This window comes from Fundulus heteroclitus, chromosome 24 (assembly GCF_011125445.2).
Source record: "Fundulus heteroclitus isolate FHET01 chromosome 24, MU-UCD_Fhet_4.1, whole genome shotgun sequence".
Classification (NCBI taxonomy): Eukaryota; Metazoa; Chordata; class Actinopteri; order Cyprinodontiformes; family Fundulidae; genus Fundulus; species Fundulus heteroclitus.
In genome coordinates, this window is record NC_046384.1 from 24,434,621 (window position 1) to 24,457,405 (window position 22,785).

The window sequence follows — 22,785 nt, forward strand, 5'->3', positions numbered from 1 at the left end:
GACAACCATCTGTCAGGTTCATGGAGAATAGTCTGAATAAGAGAGGGTCACGACAGCTGTGTGGATGAAAATGTCTTTTTAATCTCAGATATTAAAACTGATACCATCAAGATAATGGAATCAGTTTTGTCTGTAGACATAATTCCATCTATGAAATGCACTTCAAGTAGAACCTTGAAGAAAATGGACTACAGCAGTGGAAGACCAGGCACCAATCTGTTTCCTAAGAACAGGACCCTGAGGCCAATTGGAAAATCTCTGCCTTGTTCTTTTAATACTGATTTCAGTTGCAACATTCTAGTATAATGGTGTGAAGGACATTTTCTTGACACACTTTGGTCCCTATAGTACAAATTGGTGAAACAGGAGCTCAACTCAACTAAACCAACAAATCTGCAGTGACTTCCAGATGCTATCAGTTCAATATTGACATTGAATCTATGCCATGTTGAATAAAGGCAGTTGTAAAAAAAAAAAAAATGTGGTCCAATCCAACAGTAGTAAGGTATCCCCAACAAAGTGTCTAGTAAGTGTATTTATTTAAACCATCTAGCACAGTTCTGGTCTGGTATTGTATTCTTATAATCAGATGTTTGCTCCCCCATACTGGACTGCTAATAAAGATCAGCCTTTGTTTTGCAAGCTGAGGGAACACAACATCCAGAGCATGAGGCTGAAACTCCTGCTCTCACTACTAACTGCTGCTATAGTCACTAATGCCTTAAGACTTGAAAGACAGGGATTGGTGAAAGACTAACAGAAGAGACAAGGTTATGAAAGCCATGGGAACATGGATGAACTCCAGGTGTGAAAACACAAGACAACACAGGTTAGGTGGTTTGGTAACAAGCAAGCTTTTATACCTAAAATACAAACTAGCTATCACAAATTAGACCAAGTGACTCTTATTAATTGTGATTGCATGACAAATGCAAAATAAATGTATAAAAAAAAACATTTCCAGTGTTATACCAGGCTTGCTTGAGGAGTTGACTCTTAGATGTAAAAAAAAAAAAAAAAAAAAGCAACAAACCTAAACTTGGTATTTGACTTGTTTGGATTTTCTTATTGTATTTATAGCCCATAGCTAGGCTATATGCTGCTCGTGGAATTAGTGACAGATTTGATCTCTTTGCAATTTCTCCTACTACTCCCCATTTATTCCTTAAATGGAGTTGTTGCTACCATGTCTTCAATGCTCTCCCTCAGTTTTTTTCTTCCAAAGAAAGGAAAGCATATTTTCTGTATTTTTTCTGTCCTCTCATCACCTTTCATCAGACGGCCACACACGCTGAACCTGCTTCTGCTGAAGATTTCATTCTGTGGGCAGGAAATGGCTTCTTTCTATTTTTGCCACATAATTGCTTAAGATGAGGCTCTGTGGCAACGTTTTTCACTGAATGCAATTGGTTAGAGTTACTTAGAAAGATCTTTTTATGGAATCCTGACCTCTGGAAGTCGGTCCCAACAGAAAGTTATTAAGTCGTGTTAAACCCACTGACCTCAGGTTTAGTTTCTCATCCACCAGTCTTAGGGTTAGGGTTAGCTTCCCTGGGTAGCGGATGAACTGCAGATATTAAATTAGGTTTAGACATTAAATACAGTGACCTTAGGTTTAGTTTTTTTATAATTTCCAAAACTTCTGGTGTGATCTTAGGCTCAGGGATAACCCTAACCCACTGCAGTAGGGTGGCTCTGAAATATTTACCGAATATTGAAATATCTACAAAATGTTTTTTAGAGAATCAACACCGACATTTTTGAGATAACTACTGTGAATAAAGGCAAATAACAGACTACCTAAAACAGCCCAGTAAGATGACAACTAGTACCTATTACGCCATCATATTCAAACGCTCATGGTATTTGACATTCAGGTCTTCACTCTCCGGTTTTCCCTACAGAGCCATGCTGCTGTCTTCCATTTGACTGCTGAACAGCTCTAGTGGAAGAAGTTGTTGCATTTGACACACCTCAGATCATCTTGCTAAAATCTGGCCTTTCAATATACATAACTCCCACCTGTAGTCTTTTGCCCATGCTTTCAAATGGGGAGGATTTCAGACTTTAGGACACAGAACTTTTTGTTATGTATGTTGGGTTTTTTTTGTTTTTTTTACCAAATTTGTGTATGAGGCTACTGAATATTTGGCCACTTGCTGACATCACGATATCACTTAGTAACTGCTATTTGTTAAGATAAGTTTTAAAGTAAGCTTTGCAATGTTTTGCAGATAACATTCATTGCTTGCCGAGCTAGCTAGTCAAGTTGCGGAGACGCCGGCTAGACTTTCGTTGCCACACTGCATGCACAGCCATCTTTTTTACAAAAAGTAAATGGGTCTATAAGTGTTTAGGTCACTGTGGAAGCAGGAAACTGGTCGGTGCTGGGACAGAAGAAGTTGTCCTTGGCTAGAAAGGGTGCTTTCACCCACTGTAACTGAAATTAGTATTCCTAAGCACTTGCTTTAGTCACTAAACCAGTTTGGTGGTGTGGAAAAAAATTATGGCAAAAAGCTTAATGTCCTGACCAAGAAAGAAAAAAAATGCACATGATGAAAGTGACACACAGTCAGATGGTGACAAAGTAAAGCAGACTAACACACTGAGGGACTTCAAAGGGCCTTAAGGAGGTGAGCTGTTTTTATCTATTATTAACTCATAGAGGTAGGTGTTAGATCACTAGAGTAAAGTTGCTAAAATGGACCAAATTGTGATCAGAGGAAGGGGAGAGTGATATATGCTGGAGACCAGGAGAGCATCCCTGCCACTTTCATCACCTTTCACGTCCTGTATGGTTCGAAGCAGGCTGTTTTTCAAAAAAACTATATGTACCTTGTGCCACAGGCCCAGTCTGCTCAGCGGATGGAGAGGGGGGAGGGGAGGGAGGCAGGTTGGCCGAGTCATCCACTGCAGAGGGAGAAAGAGAGAGAAAGACAAGACACACCAGGAAGACGAGATGTGGATGGAAGGATGGAGATGAGGATGGGGTAAATGTGCTAACCGTATTATACAGCCTTTCAGAGGAGGACAGTCTGTATGTTACGCTAGGATTGTTTCTTTCAGAAATTGTTAAAGTTTTTCTTGTATGGACATGCAGTGCCTTCATAGCTTTATCCCCAAGGGATTTATGAGACAGACCAATCCAAAGTAGCGCATGTTGTGAAGAAAAAGAAAAGAAAGGTATTCACTGTTTTCAACATTTTTACATATCAATCTTAAAAGTGAATCTTTTTCTTTTCATTCCTTTTTTTCTTATTGCCCATCTTTCTATTTTAAATTTTTGTTTCTTTTGATTTTTTTCTTCTAAGCCTTCTTTCATGTTATCGCTTCCTTTACTGGGTCCTTCTCTCTTCATTTCTGTCTTCCTGTATTTTCCCTGTGTATCTTTGATTCCTTACTTTCTTTTCTCCCTTTGTGTGCCCTCCTCTCCTTGTGTTCTGCCTTTCTTAATTTTTTTATTTTATCTTCATCCCTTCAATTTGTCCTTCAGCCCTTTCTTCTGTAGTATGTTTCTTCCTTTGTTTCTTTTCTTCTTTCCTTGTTTACTTCTTTCCTTATTTTTGGCTGATCCTGATCCCTTCCGTTTGTCATTCCTCTTGCATGATTCCTTTCTTTCTTTCCTTGTTTTTGTATTTAATTCCATCCTTTTTTCTCTTCCATGCATCTCTTTCTTTTATTTCCTTCCCCTCATTTATTGTCTGACTTTCCTGCCTTTTTTCATTACTTCCCTCAGCATGCCCAATGTTAGATGGACTGTTCTGTTCAACTTCCTATAGGATTTTTTTCAGTGCCTAAAGGGAATTGATTGTCCTTGCCACAGAGACAAACTCATCTGGCAACGTGTGTTTGCAGTCCAATCAATGCCACTGCTATTGCTCTGCATGCACATGTTGTTGCCCGCAACATGCACCGTGCACCTACCTGTTGCTCCAGGTTGTGCAGCTGCCCCACCATGGTACCCGTTCTCCCTGTAGCTGTAAGAAGAGTAGCCGTTCTCGCCGTTCTCCTGGCCGTTCGAGGCCCAGTGGTCCTCTGGCTGCCTGCCGTCTGCCATGTCTACCTGCTTGCGATTCAGCTGTTTGATCTGAAAGGATGCAGAGAGGAGTAGGCGAGATGTCACTGACGGATTTTATAATTTGATCCAAAAGCAAAGTCTGCCACCAGGTGGCGCCAGTTGCCGTGGTGAGCAGTTACTCAGACCTTTGTCTCAGCATCCATGTGAAAATGCTGAATGCAATTGCTGATAAAATACATGCATCTGACTATTAAACTATTTTCCATGTTTACAATGCATGATCATGTCCCTCAACTGTGGAACTCTTGACAGTAAAATTGCTAAACTAATAAAAATGTGCCTAAATCCAGAGTAAACGATGCAGGAAACGACCCCCAGCAGGAACTATTAGCTCACAATGTGCATGTAGACCAATTAGAACAGAAAGGAAGGTTTGTTCTATTCAATATGAAGCTAATAAAGTATCTTAATATCTAATCATAGCCTTGGGTGCTCCAAGGCAACAACACAATGGTGATGTTTAAACCAGATTACCAGGAGGGCTATGAACTGGCTGGGCTTATCATCAAATAGCTGCTGCTAATTTCTCTCCAAGATCATCCCTCCCAACATGAGGATCCAATAAAACCTGTCTCCTGCTACTGCAGCTCCCTTCTTCTCCTTATCTCCATTTGTTCCACCGCTTCCCTGCAGTGCAGCATGACGACAGCAGGGGGATTGTAGCCGACGTCTGCTGCAGTGTGAGGATGCAAGGGTCACGGGAGGAAAGAGGAGGAGGAGAAGGACCCAGTGACACTCAAACAGACTGGGCCAGACCGTCTGAGACTGAGAAGACAAGCCCAGGGCTCAGTCACAGCAACTTGGGCCGCAGCTGTTGCCAAGGAGGAAAACTGGTGCGCTGGTGCTGGCTTTGGAATCACATTGACCTGCTTTCAGATGCGGTTTTGGCAATATCACTGCACACTCTGCCCCTACAAAACAAATGGCTATAAAATGTGCACAAATGTTGCTGCGTGTTCTTTTATTTACAGAAAACGTGCAATAATAACTTTTTTCTGCATGAATTTACTGTCTCACATTCATGAGGTTACACGTTTAAATCCCTCTGAGTCTATGTGAGCCATGTTGGTGTTATATTTGACAGCACGCAAACCAGATTAAGGAAATCCAACCCTTGATGAACCTCCTGCACTAAGCAAATAGGTTCTACAGTTAGATACCGGTCATCTAGACTAACCCTTACTTCTTTGACATATTTCGACTTAAAACCTTTATGCTATTTTAATGCATCGCTAACATTTTGTTTTTTACAATAGATTATCATTTTGCTCTGCTATGCTTCCATTGTATTTTATTTTATTTAAATTTTTTGCAAAATGTATATTTGTAAAAAAAAAAAAAAAAATTAATGAGCCTAAATCTTTACAATTATAATTTCTGTTTTCAGTTTACAAGAAAATCCTTCAATACAGGGAATTTATTGTTATCTATATTGGCCACTTATGCGTATATGCATATATCAGGGATTACATAGCGGAAACCCTGTATATAAAATCAGTAGTAGCCATGTACATAGGTTATTAGGCTTGCTAGCAAAACTTTTTTAGTTTGGTGAGTAATCAAAGCTAAAATATAATTTCAATATAACTTTATAAAAATGCAAATATGACAAAATATTTTAATGTAACTTCTTATTTATTTTTCTCTTAAATAAGTGTGACGGCTGGTTAAAAAACATGTTATTATAACAGTGGCAATAGTATTTGTTAATGTTATTGATGTTAGTTTGGTTGGAAATAAAGTAAAAAACAAAAATCCAAACTTGTCTTTATTTCAAACTTCCAGTATAACTAGATCTTCCAGTATGGATTTATAATTACATCAAACAGCAAAACAACAACAAACACATAATAACGTTGAAAACATCACTTAATTTGTGAGATTCAGCTGCGTATTTATGGTTGCTAATTATACCTATTGTTACCCTTTAAGTCTAGTGTTTTGCCAGTGCTTTGCCATTTACCCAAAGGCTAGAAACTATAACCGTTAATCAATATAGGGTCAAAGTCGTGACTAATAATATAAAACTTGACATTTACTCTGACTTCTTATAACTCAAAGCTTATGTTTAATGCATTTTACCCTTGTTTGTGGTTTTAAACCTTGCTCTCCAGGCAGATCCTGTCATCTTGTGGGTAACTAGAGCTGACATTGCCCTTTTTATTGCCCCCTTTTAGCTGTTTACCAGCCTCTCTGTGTAGTTTCATATTCTGTAACATGACAATGCTTTGTCCAAAATTTATCCCATAAAGTCGGAGACTCCTGGTCTGATGGAATTTAATTTTCCCACTGCTGTCTATCTGAAAATAGCTGTTTAAGGTGACTTTGGCATTTCACTTGAAGCAACAAATGAAATCTGCCTCCACCATGTGCATGCTCTGCAATCTGTCTCGGCATGATGTTTTCACATTCTGCTTTTTAGGAGCACCATTTTGTTGGGAGTGACCTTTCTTAATTCCAAAAAAGGGAGCTCAGCATGAACTATCCTAATGGATAGTTCTACTAATTTTGAAAGGGTTAAATCAATACTGCTAGGAGTCGTAAAACCCTGTCAGATCAGATCAGATCAGATCATAGTATTTGTTTCTTCGATTGAACACGCCAGAAAGTTTTGTTACAAGGACAAGGTATGTCAAGCCCAAGGCTCGCGAGCTTCCTTTTCTTTTGTCTCTTGACAACACTGTTTTACACTTTCCTTTCAGCACTTTCCACCCCCTGTAGCCCTCTTCCCACAAAATATACCCCCACCCCAGTCCAACCCTCCTTCCCTGCCCTGTCGGCTCTTCGCTCACCCCGCCCGGATTTGGGTCACCCATCATGCTTCCATGGAGCGCCGCTCACATCGGAATGTCACCATCCATTTAGGAGGGAGTATCTCTGGCAGTCTGTCTCAGTTGTAGGGCAACCTGGCCTTAATCCTCTATGTGAGCAGCTGAAATGTGTCCGCCAACCTCGACCAGTATGGCCTCTGATATATGGCGAGTTATTGGTGTATAGCATCAGGCATTCACAAGGTCATTTCAAAGGCTTTGTAGGAAAATAAAGACATTGACATCATAAACAAGAAACACATAAAAAAAAACATAAATAAACACAAGAAATAAATAGGAAGATGTCAATTTAAAGGAATACATACTGTAGCTAAGTTATGACACAAGTGATCCGATACTAGCAGGGGTCCTCAATTCTGGTCCTTGAGGTCCGGTGTCCTGCAGTCTTTAGATGTGTCCCTGGTCCAACACACCTGAATCAAATGGCTGAATTAGCTCCTCAGTTTGCAGTCATGTTCTCCAGAGTCCTGTTGAGGACCTAATTATTTGACTCAGGTGTGCTTTACCAGGGACATTTCTAAAAGCTGCAGGACACAGGAATTGAAGATCCCTGTGATAAAGCAATCTTAGCCCTTTATGGAATAGTAGCAGCAAATACTAATGTTTTCAGTCCCAATTTATAGAAACTAAAAATGTTTTCACATCTCAGGTTTTCAGGGAGTTTGTTTCACTGCCAGTTATCCTCAAAAATAAATGCTGCTTCTTCTTTAGGGACCTACATGGTTCACACCTGACAAGCCCACAGCTGCTGAGCTTTCTTTGGTGCGCAGAAGCCTGAATCAACTGAGTGAACTACGTAAACCAGTCAATCCTACTTCAAAGTTGGAGACCTGCTAAAGCTTTGTGAGCTTTAGCAGGTCTGTCGATCAGGAGGAAGCACATCATGGCATCCAACATGCTTCAGTAGGTGTGAGAGCTGTCAATAGTTGTGTTTCCATCCAATTCTCATTCAAACATTGAGCAAATTTTTAAAATGATACAAAAGTGAAAATGTGAATCAAGTGTATTTACTTTTACTGGGTGGCAGCGAATTAACCAGGCCATGCACAGCGTAATGTTGTCATGCGTTGACGTTGGCTAGTTAGGTTCCTAACTAGTGCAGGCCACAGATCAGTAATGGAGGAGGCGTTAATGAATGTACAGTTTAATTTTTTAAACTGTATCTTCATCGGTCCACACGTAACTTTTGTTGCTTCCAGCTCTGTTTTCCAGCGTTATGGAAAACGTCCGGAAAGACGCTGCAGCAGAGACTGCTGATCAGACATGTGGGGTAAATGTTCGCTACATCAGCACTGATTACACAAATGTATTTCCATCTCCTCTTTGCCGTATTTACTGAAAAAGTCAAAAACCACCTCAAGGGAGCGTAAAAACCTTTTTTGGGAAATTTAGTGAGTTTATTCGAATTCTGCCGGTTCCATCAAACCATTTCTAATGTGATACTTGAAAATGTGCATTAAAAACAGATGGAAATGCGACTAATATTAGCACGACTTATTTGAAACATACTCAAGCAACGCAGTAGAAAAAGTATTGTATTTTTTCAACACCTAGTCCATCAACATAAAGTTCAGTTTTGCAGTATTTTAGATTTTGAACTGGAGTTGATCCTATAAAGTGATTAATGTGGCACTTTAAGTTTGCTTTTAAAAACACCTACATTTCTGCATCTTCAGCTTGTACGGCCATACTTTCTTTGAACCTCCCCAATGTCTAGGCACCAAAAAGCAAAACCTGTTCAGGAAAACTGACATGTGTTGGGTTTTTTTGTCATGTTTGTCTCCCTCTGACAGGATGGCACCCTGGATGGTGAACCACGGCTATAATTACAAAAAACGCTGCTGCCTTAATTCTAAATGAAAACTTCCAGAGGTTGCTTCAAGCTGGGTGTTTCCCAGTGTTAGCTGACGTTAATTACAATAGCTCTACAAAATCAATAACACAACACACCAGCCTGATGGGAAGAGAAAGTTGGTCACAGTATATGGAAAGATAGATGGAGTGTAATACAGAGCAATTCCAGAAGACAACTTGTTAGATCAAAGCATTTTCATGAGTCCAAATGGCCTAGTCAAAGTCCAGAGCAAAACTCAATAGAGACTTTGTGTTGAGACTTGAAAACTGACATTCACAGACGCCCTTTATTCTATCTGACTAAGAATGGGAAAAACATTAGTCTTCAGAAATGCAAAGCCAGTGAGTGTTTTTAGGAAATCTGGACCTCGACATTGATCATTTATCTCCCAAAATCCAGCACAACTTTGTGTTAATACTTCCCATAAAATCCAAAAAAACATAACCTGTGTGGCAATACTTCGACTATAACAGAACTGCATGTCATTGACTCTGAAATCTGTTCATACTTTCCAACTGAATGGGGGGATGGAATGTGATGTGATAAACTCACTGATGATACTCGAGAAACCAAAAAAAAAAACTAATCTACATGCTTTAAAACACACGACTGAAGCAGGAAGCTTGAATGACAGGAACTTGCAAAGAAGAAACATTGTCTTTAACAAAGCATGGGGTTATTTAACCTGGAACTAAGCCAATGCGACAGCTTTCTCCTTCTCAAGCAGTATAACAGCAGCAGCAAATGGACAGATTAGGTTTCACTGACTCAGCAACACATGAAGGAGAATTAAAGCATAATGAGTGCTGTCAGGGAATTCAATCTGAAAAACTCACACAGAAAGAAAAGGCAATTAGAAGAATTTTATTGATACAATATTTTAAGAGTTTGGCGCTCAGACCTCGGCAGGAAAAATTCACGCTGAATTATACTTCAATATGCATAAGCAAGCGTATGAGAATAGGGATATTTCCCCCCAGGTCTGAAACTGGTGGTGGAGTGGAGATAAATAAAGTTTGTTCAGTCCATATGCTGAATTGTTTGAGCTAGATGTCCAACTTGATAAACACAGGTTTGCATGAACTCTCCATGATGAGCAAGCATGAAGCGACTGTGGAGAGGAAAAACTCCCCTTTGGGAAGAAACCTCTGGCAGAACCAGGCTCAACATGGCGGTCTTCTGCCGGATCCATTGAGATGTGACAGGGAATTCCATAAGAGTCCAGGAGGAATTACACTCTGATAGGGACGAGGTTGAAGGAGGACCATAGGAAAGCCAGGCGAAGCTTGCTACGATGGTGGAGAAGGGGATGGAGGTGGGTTGAAACCGGTCAACAGAGTCCAAACAGGACACGGCGCAGCCACCGCTTGCTCGCTGAGGAGAAGGCCGAGACGAGGATGTGGAGTTCTTTTTAAGATGAACCCAGGATGCTGATTGGCTTCGAGGAGGAGCAGTTCAAAGCTGATTGGCTTGTGTCGGAGGCGGATGAGTCCCTGATTGATGGAGGTAGGCAATAGAGTTTCTTCAGTCTGAATTTTCGCTTAAGCTGCATGTGTGAATAAACTGTGGAAGCAGTGGAGCTGGGCTTGACAAGAGGCATGCTTGGGCTTGGGGGTGGGGTTTACACTTAGTAAAGATTAGACTCTGTAATACCAGAAATATGGGAGCAATCACTTGTGAAAAGTTAGGACAACCCATTCTTTATTATTTTTTTTTTTAAAAAGAGCTGCTCAAGTGATTCAATTGCAAAAGGCTAAGACACACTTCCCCTGGTAACCATCACTAGCCAGTGTTACTCCCTTTAACTGAAATAACTTTGATGAGATTTCGTAACTGACATCAATCTCTGACATCAGTCTGAACAAATTGTATCCTGCTTTGATAGGTTTCTTGTATATCCAGTCTGTTCCAAGTCCCCCTACAGCATCTCAATGATATCAAGAACTGGGCTTTTTGACGAGGCCAGGATTTTCCATTTCCAAATTCTCAGTCAGTTCTTGGTGGATTTACTTGTATGTTTTTGGGTTATTCTCATTGTGAAGGGTTAAATTCTGCTTCCACTTTATTTATTTATTACAGGTGTTCTGATATTACACATGATAGAATGCATGCTATTCTGTGATGGTGAGCTGGCCAGGTCCGCGCAGCAAAGCATTCCCATACCATGATGCGTCCACCTCCAAACGGGTTCAGAGCGTAGTTACAGAGGTTTTTAGAGTGCATTACATGGAATGATGCATTGGATTTATAATAGACTGGTTGTCTATTCCGGTGTCTAAATGAAAGTGCTATGAAAGTAAAACTTGTTTGGTCTCTTTCTGACTCTACGGGCAACTGTATTGAGTACCCACTGTAGGTCCTGTGATGATATTTTAGGGTTTTTGGGGACTTCTTTTGGCATCTTGCAGCCTTTTCTCAGGGATAAATCGCTTGGACAGCCAATCCTGGGAATAAAAGCTGATGTTTCTAATCTCCTGGACTAAAAGGCTACTTTTGAAACAATTTGGTCTCAGATTGTACTCTTGTTAACTTGTCAAATATTTCATCTCAACATGACCTTTCAGTAATGTTTTACCTGTATTTGGTGTTTTCCTACCATAAAGTCAGTCAGTCAACAGTCTCCTCAATGATGTCGTAATTCCCATGGTGGTATGACAATGCAGAGTTAGAGAGGTCAGTGGTTGGTAAAGGGTGACAGCAGCACATAGACTGATTCTGACCATGTTATTGGGTGACCAGAAATAGGTCACCCGATGGTGTGGGGCCAACAACACCTCAGGGTTCCGACCTGACTGCGCTGACAAAAAAGGGAGCCAAGCCATTTAACCCAGTCAATATGCTGGTGATGCCAATGACGGCTTTCATAACTTCAAAATATAGCCAACATATCGTTCACATATCCAGGATTAATCCCAGGAAATTAAATATCTCTAACCCAGAAATTACAATTATGGTGAAAAGTGAATGTAATCTGTTCATTATAATAAAACTGCCTTAATAACAGAAATTACCTTAAAATATATTTTTTTAATAATCACAGTTTGCTATTTGTCTAAAATTAACTAGAATTTACTTCAGTTTGTAGAGCATTTAAGAGCTTCGTTTACATAAATCAAAACATTAAATTGTGCCCGTTTTTGTTTTAGACACCTAAATTGAAGCAGTTGATGAAAGAGTAGTTAAATTAACTACAAAACGATTGATGCTTTGTAACGGCAATTTACTTTTTAAAGTCACTCTTCAAAACAAGACAAGACAACATGCCATTCAAGTAACCCAGAAAGTCTGCATATCTTCACAAGCCAGGAAATGGCTCGCGGAAACAGCTGGTCTCCTAAACCTGCCTGAGTTTTTTTAGACCAATATTCCTGGTTGGTTTGGTGTAAATCCATCGATAAATATGTGGAAGAACACCTTGTGTCAAATGTCAGGTGGACCAGTTGTTTTGTGGGCTTGTTTTTCTTCCCTTCTTTTAAAGTGCATGTTGTTATGAACTCTTTAAAACACTATTTATTTTAGATGAAAATCAGGTGCCAGAAACTTGAAATTGAGTTGTCACTGGGTTTTCAGCAGGATAATGATCCAAAACATCTGGCCAACTCCTGGTTAAAAAAGGAGTGGTTCCTAGAGACAAACTACATCTTCCATGAAAATAAGTCTCAAGACCTAAATCCTATAGAGCACCTGCATTGTGTGCTAAAGAGAAGAAAGCACAAGAGGTCCTCTAAGGACTCTGGATAATGCGATCAGTGTGTGCAAAGAAGAGTGGTTAAAGACAATTTCCTGCCATGTAACCAACGCTACAACCCGGCTGAGGTTAAGTTGTAAGGCCAAAGTTTAAACGTAATGACTGCTTTTTGTTGGTCATAAATATCTTGCATGACATCAGCCCAAACTGAGCACAATTCCCCTGCTATTATGCACATATGAAGGGCCAAGCCAATCATCTGGCTGAATGCAGCCACTTACAGCCAGCTCCCGCGGCCCCCGTGAGTCATGGGAAAAGTGAGTGTGAAATGTCAGGGATAGTAGAGATGAATGAACCAGCTGGCAGTGGGCCAAGCTTGTGCAGGATATTTTTCTTCCTGTTTTTTTTTTTTTTTTTCAATTTAACCATTCAAGTGAAAAGCCATAGTATTACTGTTGGATTAAACAAGATTTTTTTTTTCTGCTTTTGTGTCCTTACGGAGATTTTTGGGACATTTATTATGTAAAAAAACTCAAAACTTCAATTGTGTTTGTATGTAAAAGACTTAATAAAGTGGGGCTGAATAAAATAGATGACAAAGAAAGGCTGATGTCACATCCTACTAGTTGCAATCCCACTATTGCAATTTGCATTTATCATGAGCTTGAAACCATAACATGGACAAATTAACTTTATTTAACTGGATTTTTTTTTTTTTTATTTCATCCATGTCACCGATAAACTTCAGTCAATGTCACAGAAACACCAACAGAACTAAGCCTGAGCTTTTTAGCAATAAACTCTCCAAGTGACATTTGTATTTACTCAGGTAATCTTTGTCAGATAGTAACATCAGGCTGATCATCCTAAACTTTAATGCTTAAGAAAAAAAATCTGTGAGGGTTAAAATACTTTTGTACGGGACGGCACTTGGAAAAAACACTTGATGACCAATGTTGAGCATGGTTGAAGAGAGGTTAAGGAGAACTTGGTATCCTTGTTGGATTGGACCGCATCATAAAAAAACACCAAGTGGATTTTACTAGTAAACTGAAAATGGGCCTTAAATAGGCTTTTTACACATATTGGACAGTGATGGCAGTAAATGTTGAGGATACTGTGCATACTGTACTTATAGTCTGTGTTTTCAACTTAGGTTATAAACACGGTTTCTGTTCTCTGCTTATAAACAGTCTACTCATAATCAACACTCATAGTCAACAGCTGGCATTTAGAAATACAGGAAACAACATACCTAAATTCTATTTGCGGAACTGTTTGTAAACATCGTTGGCTCGTAATATCTCCAGCTGGAGTTTATAACTCCTGCAAGAAAAAAATGTATCCAAATCCTGGTTGAGGCTCTGTTTATAAACACTGCCAGCTCGTTATAGCAAACTCGTTAAGGCTGCTGTTTTAAAATTGTGCTTGATATGTGCCTAAATCCTCTTTGTACTGCTACTCATACTCATTGGTTAGAGACCAGAACTGCTGGTGAGGTATTTAAAAGAGCATTCACGAAAACTAACAAGTTGCTGAAAGCGGAACGTGTAAACAAACACTGTGATGTGCGCCGATAAACTGCCTCCGTGGGACTATACTGGTTCTCCGGTGGTGGAAAACCATATTCCTTTTCTCTATACAAAATGTTGCAACTGTGATAAATTGCAAATTTATACATTTAAATATAACTAGCTAATAATCAATCCAGCTACCGCGTACTTTTGAGTCACCTGCCTGTCATTATGTATCCGTTACCTCTCAGAAAACTGGAAATCTTTCTACTTCAGTATAATATGTACACTTACCTAAGATGAAAAGTGATCTTCCTTGATTCTTGAACTAGGAAAGGGTTTAGTTGAACTGTCTTTTCAGACCTGTGATAAAAGACATGAGGGAAAACATGGAGGAAAATACATTTTAGAATCATCAAACAGTAGTTAGATATTTGCAGATGCAAGCTTAAGCCTATTTAATTTGCCCACAACTTAAAGCTCAAACATCTAAATCCCATCTGGTAGGCCTTAAATCATATTATGCTCTTTTCCACACATTAAGCTTTCATCCTGTGTTGTAGAGTTGTGCATTAAGCTTGGTTCTGTATGCAGACAACATTCAGTATAACATTCAAGACAAGAACATCAATTCAGCAAGAAAAACTTTAACAACACAACGGACTGAAACAGAGATTGGGAGGAGAGTATCCGAGGCAACTGCAGGGATGGTAATTTAGCACCAACAAGTGATTACAAGCATCCGTCTTGTGCCAACTAGACCAACTGCTCCAGTGAGCTGTTCTTAAGATTTGTTAAATTCTTGGATTAGCCCACTGGGAATGAGCCAAAGGATCAAAGAGTTAAATCTGGTCAAAGATACAAAAAAAAAAAAAAAAAAAAAATACAAAAAAAAAGCTTTGCATTGCTCCGGGATTGTAAAGAGGTGGAACACCGATTATCCTGTGGACATTAAAAGAGTGAGAAAGGACCAGCAGGGGGGGGCTTTATGCACCAAAACAAGCATCTAGAGTACAAAAGACAGATTCTGCATACAGGAAGTAGGCTGACTTATAAAATGGAAAACATTTAACCAGAAAAGGGGCGAGGAAGGGACAATATATAGCGGAGGTAAATCTAATAAATTACCTACCAATGATGCATTATAATTTCCCTGGATCCAATATTGTATATATAAGGTGCCTAAAAGGAAAATGTTGCCTAGCTTTAATGTGAATATGGGCCCTGTACAGATTTTGTTCAGAGTCAGTGAGCCTATGCTAATGACAAGTACAAAAGACAAACCATAGGTGCGACTTACTTGGGTATAAAATTTATATATTTTGTAATCGGGTCCAACTGGGCAAACTAATCTGGTATCTAGTGTCTTTCCCACGGCCAAAACTAATCAGAATAAAAATGTATCTGAAAGGAGCAAATCATAAAAATCAATATGACTCAACTTGAAGCAAAAAATAAAACAATTAAATGGTGTTTATTAGATATAAGGTCTAACCCTCCAAAGACTTTGTTAGTTAATGAATTGATTTCTGAAAATCAGATTGATTTAATTTGTCTCACCAAAATCTGGCTTCAAGAAGACTACATTAGTATAAATGAGTCAACTCCCTCTAATTATTTAATTTTCCACATTCCCAGAACTAAAGGAAGAGGAGGAAAAGTTGCAACCATCTTTTAGTCTGATTTATTAATTAGTACCAGGCAAATTAAGAACTACAATTCTGTTGAACATTTAACCCTTAGTTTCCCTCATCCAAACTACAAAGCAAGAAAACCTGTTCTGTTTGTTGTTTTGTATCGTCCACCAGGCCCTTACTCTCAGTTTTTAGATCAGTTCTCAGACTTCTTATCTGATTTAGTGTTAAACACTGAAAAGTTTATTATAGTGTGGGATTTTAACATTCAAGTTGACACTGAATGTGATAACCTTAGTGTAGCCTTTAATACTATCCCAGATTCAATTGTTTTTGCTCAAAATGTGCATAAAACGATGCCTTCATACTTTGAATCTTGTGCTGACATATGGCATTGATTGCGAATGTATAACAGTATTTCCTCACAACCCTGTCCTATCTGACCATTTTTAATAACCTTTGAGTTCAATTTAACTAAGTTCTCCACTTCCAAAAGAGGGTTTGATTGTAGTAGATCTTTATCAGATAATGCTGTATCAAATCTTAAAAAAGTTTGCCCTCCTTTTAATTACAGAAATGCACATTAGATTGCAACAATGTTATTTCTTCCCATTCACAACTGTATGCTTTCGTTGATGGTGTCACTTCCTCATTGCGTGTTGCATTAGACAACATAGCCCCTTTGAAAAAGACGGTAATTATTCACAGGAAGGTTCCCTGATTTAATTTAGAACTGCATTCTTTGAAGCACAACGCTAGGAAATTGGTGAGAAAATGGTGCTCTACTCATCTAGAGGAATATTAACTAATCTGGAGTAACAGTCTACTTTTGTATAAAAATGCCCTTCACAGAGTTAGAGCAACATAAGTTTCATCATTAATAGAGGACAATAAAAATAATTCTAGGTTTCTCTTTAGTATAGTTACCAAACCTACCCTGCGTCATAGCTCTGTTGATCCATCCATTCCCTTAGTTCTTAGCAGTAATTACTTTATGGGATTCCTCTTAAATGAAATTTATTATTTAAAAATAAAATCATTGTTTTCCCCCCAAACATGATTACTTTGTCCTCAGTAAGTGAGGCGGCATTGGAGGAATCTTTAAAACCTGATCAGTGTTTGGACGTTTTAGCCCCAGTAGAGATTACTGAGTTATCTAAAATGTTAGCTTCATCTATCCTTCAATTTATATGTTAGACCAAATACCAATCAAGTTATTTAAGGAAACATTCCCTTTAATTATTGCCACTATTTTAGATGATTAATCTATTCTTAGAAAAATGGATATGTACCACAGGCTTTTTAAGTATCTGTTATTAAACCTTTACTTAAGAAACCTTCTCTTGATCAAGATGAGTTAATAAATTACAGATCTACAGTATATCTCATGTTCTTTTCCTATCTAAAATTCTTGAGAAAGTAGTTGCTAATCAACTATGTGAATATTTGCAAAGTAATGACGTACTTGAAGAGTTTCAGTCAGGCTTCAGAGCTCATCATAGCATTGAAACAGCTCTGGTGAAGGTCACTAATGATATTCTCATGGCCTCAGATAATGGACTTGTGTCTGTACTTGGCCTGTTAGGTCTCAGTGCTGCATTTGATACAGTTGATCACAATATTCTCCTACAAAGACTTGAGCATACTGTAGGGATTAAGGGAAAAGCATTAGGCTGGTTTAAATCTTATCTGTCGGACAGATTCCAGTTTATTCATGTTAGTAATAAATCTTCTTCAAACTCTAGGGTCACTTGTGGAGTACCACAGGGTTCAGTCCTTGGACCAATTCTCTTTACTATAAATACGTGTTTCCGATTGGCAAAATTATCAGACAGCATGGGATTAATTTCCACTGTTATGCTGATGATACTCAGCTATATTTATCCATAAATCCTGATGAATCCAATCAGTTACTTCGACTGCAGTCATGTCTTGATGACATCAAAAGCTGGAGGACTTTAAATTTCCTGCATTTAAATTTTGACAAGACAGAAGTTTTAATCTTTGGACCAGAGTTCTCAAAAAATAAACTTCTTAATCAATCACTTAATCTGGATGGCATTAACTTGGCCTCTGGTTATAAAGTAAAAAAAATCTTGGTGTAATTTTTGACCAAGACATGTCATTTAAATTCCATATTAAACAGGTTTCCAAAGTTTCCTTTTTTCACCTCCAGAATATCGCCAAAATTTTAAATATTCTGTTCTAGAGTGACGCTGAAAAACTAGTCCATGCATTTGTTACTTCAAGGCTGGACTATTGCAATTCTTTACTGTCAGGAAGTCCACAAAATTCAGTTTAAAGTCTTTAGCTAATCCAAAATGCTGCAGCAAGAGTTCTGATGAAAATCAACAAGCGGGATCATATTTCTCCAATTTTAGCTTCCCTTCATTGGCTTCCTGTTAAATCAAGAATAGAATTGAAAATGTTCCTTCTCATGTATAAAGCCCTTAATAATCAAGCTCCATCATATATCAGAGCTCTGATTACCCCGTATGTTCCTAACAGAGCACTTCGCTCTCAGACTGCAGGTCTGCTGGTGGTTCCTAGAGTCTTTTTTTTTTTTAGGTGGTTCCTAGAGTCTCTAAAAGTAGAATGGGAGGCAGATCCTTTAGCTATCAGGCTCCTCTCCTGTGGAACCAACTCCCAGTTTTGATCCGTGTGGCAGACACCCCGTCTACTTTTAAGACTAATCTTAAAACTTTTCTTTTTGACAAAGTTTATAATTAGAGTGGCTTATGTTACCCTGAGCTATGTCTATAGCTATGCTGCTATAGGCTTAGGCTGCTGGAGGACATCAGGATCTATTTTTCTCACTCTGCTGAGTCATCCTACTGTTCTCCAATTTGCATTGTTTGTTGTTATTTCAACTTTTAACTTTTTGTTCTCTGTCTTTTTTCTCTTCATAGTAGGTACACCCGGTCTAGCGTTCTGTTAGCTGTGACACCATCCTGAGGAGACAGATCATTCGCTATTACCATATAACATAGAAAAGATTCCTGGATCAATGCGTGGCTCTGTGCTTTTTGTGTCTCTGCACTGTCTTCTCTAATAGAGGCAGATGAGCGTTCACACTGAGCCTGGTTCTGGTTCTGCTGGAGGTTTTCTTCTCTGTTAAAGGGGAGTTTTCCTCTCCACTGTCGCTTCATGCATGCTCAGTATGAGGGATTGCTGGAAAGCCATTGACAATGTAGATGACTATCCACTGTGGCTCTACGCTCTTTCAGGAGGAGTGAATGCTGCTTGGAGAGACTCAATGCAATCTACAGGGTTTCCTTAGAGAGGAAACTTGTTTTAACCAGTCTGTATGCTTTGATTGAATTTGATTTTGTAAAGTGCTTTGAGATGATATGTGTTGTGAACTGGCACTATATAAATAAAATGTAATTGAATTATTGTTCGGCCCATTCCCTCCCCATATAGGCCCCATATAGATTTTTCCTCTGGCTAGATTTAGGAGTGGGAATGATCACAAGTCATACACACGATGCAAGTCTTAATTTTTATTTTTTTATTTATCCTTTATTTAACCAGGTAATACCCATTGAGATTAAAAATCTATTTTGCAAGGGAGACCTTAATTAGGTCTCAAACTGCACTAATAATATTAACTTTAATAAAAATCTAAACCTTATGAGTCCCATTTCTTAGCAAAGTGTGCCTACATTAAACATGTACAGAAAATTAACAATAGGCCACTATGAATCAGTTTAATCTGAACAATAGACTAGAATTTATGTTGGACCATATTGAGGTGTTGGCTGGTTGGCTGCCAAAGGGAATTTAAAATTTTTAATGGTGCTTTACACTGACCACACTGTCATCGACAAAAAAGTAAAACCTGACATGTTTTCTACATGAATGAGTAATGAGATGTATTCTCACAATTTCTTCCGACATAATTAATGTTACTGAGGTTTTTTGTTCTCTGTCGCAATGATTTGTCTTCAGTAAGCTAAACATGTGAAGGCACTTGGCTGTTATGGGATTTTGATCTAAAAGCAAATATCAGAAGAGTGAGTTTGAGGAACATCCAAAACAAAAAAAGATTGACTTGTTTAGCATCTTGGCAGACGGCTAGGAATTTTTCCTTAAGCTCCACATAACAAACAAAAAGCAGAGAGAAAGACCGATTATTTTCCAAAAGGGAGCTGTTTGATGTCATGAATAAAATGGAAGCACATAAAATAAGAAAAAAAAAGAGGGGAGCAGGAAGTCATTTCTCTTTCAGTGGAGGGCGGGCCAGCACAGCAAGCTTACTATATAAAGAAGAGTAAAAGCACAGAGAGAGATTTGTGGTTCCATCCTGCCCCAAAAATATCAGGAAATGACAGGAATAGAAGCACCAGACCAAAGCAGTTGTTTACAGCAAGGGTAAACGGCTGTTCTTTCATTCTACTTTGAGCTCCCCATTTATGATTTTTACATCATAATGTAGATATTTTTGACTACTATCAGCCAGCTTACAGTTAAATCAAGAAAGAATACAGATGAAACACACTGAAACTCTAATTCACTCCCAGTGTACTTTCTCAGTTCAGGGAGAAAATTAACCCATAACAGTGCCTATATAAAACAATGTATATACACAAAAAGCACATGTTTGACCACTACAGGGTTCGGAAGCTTACAGCTTAAGAATTTTTTTTTTTAATATGACCTATTGTGTTTAGGTAACAAACGTTTGTTCATGCTGTTTGGCTTGTGTTTTGCCTTGTGTGTCCGATGTAAAGGGTAGAGATCTTCCCATCCTTGTTCCCCTCAAGCTGGGAGTCACCATAGCAACCAATGACTCAGCATTGGCTGAATATTTGGAGATTAGACTACTTGGAAAACAACTCTTTCTTTCTCATATTGATCCGTCTTTAAAGGGGACACACCATGCCTTTGAGTTCTTCCTTTTTACATTGAAATCATTCAGTTGTGCTCTATGTAAAGTGGAACTGCAATGCTTTGGTCTGAATTGCTTGTTAATTTAGCTCCACGGGTCCTCAGAACAGGCATGTTCTGAGATTCGTCTGAATCACAACGCGTTGTGGTGCAGCCTCTTCAATTGCTAATGATGCACTATACACCCCACCCCCCTCCACTCCACCCTATTCGGCCATATTTGTAGTATGCTTGGAGACAGTGTGATGAATTGTGTGGGTTAATACAAGACGTGGATAGTAACTAGTTACATTTACTCAGTTAAATTTACTTGAGTAACTTTTTGAACAAAATGTACTTTTATGAGTAGTTTTACTGCAGTGCACCTTTTACTTGAGTAATATTATTACAAAGTATTGCTACTTGTTTTTTATTGCTAACTTCATCTGACTTGTTTTAACCAAAAAAATGCACCAGAGACAGAGACACACCCACAGTTTATGATAAGTGTTTGTACACGAGCTTTGTTGTTTTGATTTTACCTGCTGAGCTCATTGAGCCATGTGGAGGTAAAGTGAACATACAGTAAACAGTAAATATTGGTACTGGAAGTACCTTGCACTGTTCTGACTTACTGTATGAACTGCTGCAAGTATTTGTTTCATTGGTGTTATGTTGAAAAAAAAGTGAAAAAAGTGTCTCTCCTGTCTGAATTTATTTTGTATTATTTTATGTATATGTATTTTACATTTTTGTCTGTCTGGTTACAAAATTGTTAAATATTAAAACATGTGTTATGATTAGTTACTCAGTACTTCAGTAACCTTCCTACCAAATACTGTTTTACTCTTACATGAGTATTTTCTTGGTTGGCTACTTTTTACTTTTACTTGAGTAAAAATATGTTGGAGCAGTGCTACTCTTATTGGAGTACAGTTCTTGTTTACTCTACCCACCTCTGATTAATACAACCAACAACCGAACCTTTTTACTTATCCACTTGTAGCTTCGGCATTCTTGAACCTGGACTACAAAGCTTCAGTGAGGAATAAAAAAGTGGTGTATTTGCGAAATTGGTTAGCCGGCAATTTATGACCATGTTCAGAGGTTCTGCAGCAACTACTTTGATGTAATTGTTTAAAGAACATAATAGAGAACAGAGAAAACTGGAAAAGTGCAGGCTTATCGTTCTTTTAAGGTATCCCCTTTCACATTGAAATCATTCAGTTGTGGTCTATATAATGTGGAACTGCAATGCTTTGGTCTGAAATCCTCATTATTCTTAGCCGTGTCTGAGAGCAACTCGTGTTGGTGCGGTCTCTTTAAATGCAAAGGAGGCATCGCACACATCGTACCCTTTCAGGAGAGTGTTCTACTCTACCCTGTTTAGCCATTTTTGTAGTATGGTGGGGGATGGTGTAATGAATTGTCTGGGTTAATATCCCCAACAACTGAACATTTTCCCTTATCCACTTGTAGCTTCAGTGTCCTTCAGCTTGGACCACAAAATCACAGCGAAAAATAAAAAATGGCGGATTTGCTTAATTAGTTAGCCAGAAGTCCATGACCTTTTTTAGCTTCTCCGCAACAAATACTGTGAAGCAATTGTTGAAAAACATAATAAGGAATAGAGAAAACTGAACAAATTGAAAAAAAAGGAAAAATATAGAATATAAAAGATATCTACACAGTACCTGGAGAGGCTACATACAACAAAAGGGCTAAAAAAGTGAATTTTGGATAATGTACCCCCCTTTAAGTGTCATAGTGCTAACAGGAATGCATTTATGTATTTTGTCACCATTTAAAAAAATATGGTTACTCATTTTCTCTTTTGTTCAAGAATAATAATATTTTTTTTACAATAAACTCCACATTTAACCACTGTGTTTCTGTTTCAAAGCTCCAGAACTGCAAAAAAAAAAAAAAAAACAGATTTCCGAAGCTTGTCATCACACAAAGTATCCAGGCAGCATCTCATCTTATCTACAAACTCATTACCTGCTGCTTTTTCAGGAAGCTGCACTGATAATTTGATACGTACAATCTTATCAGTGATCCACAAGCTTTCACTTCCCATCAAATTTTGTTCACAGCTCATAGCTGTGTTCAACAGGCTAGAAAAATACAATTGCCATTGAAATCACAAGAAGAGGTAGAACAGATCAACAACATTTTAGCTACTCCCACATAGGAGTTGAGTTATGCGCTCCTCCTCCAAGGAAGCCCAAAAAGGTTGCATATAAGGCACAAAAATGAGTGGCGTATGAAGAAGGAGGTCAGAGGCTGATCTAATCCATAGATTTTGTCTCTTCA

General features: G+C 38.5%; 1 protein-coding gene across 16 annotated transcripts in view; it reads right to left on the minus strand.

Annotated features, from left to right (window-relative positions):
* LOC105931057 (microtubule-associated protein tau) overlaps positions 1 to 22,785 on the minus strand; it is an 84,177-nt gene that overhangs the window by 17,967 nt on the left and 43,425 nt on the right. For 6 of the 16 annotated variants that reach the window (XM_012869549.3, XM_036128116.1, XM_012869552.3 and 3 more), the window contains exon 1: positions 2,836 to 2,924. Coding sequence is in view for 9 of the 16 variants with exons in the window: in XM_036128123.1 (XP_035984016.1) it covers positions 2,836 to 3,109 (274 nt within the window). In the remaining 7 variants the exon portion in view is untranslated. Of the gene's footprint in view, positions 1 to 2,835; positions 3,240 to 3,924; positions 4,088 to 14,260; positions 14,330 to 22,785 lie in introns of those variants that run through there. The other 10 variants (XM_036128123.1, XM_036128122.1, XM_036128118.1 and 7 more) reach the window with 3 other exon arrangements.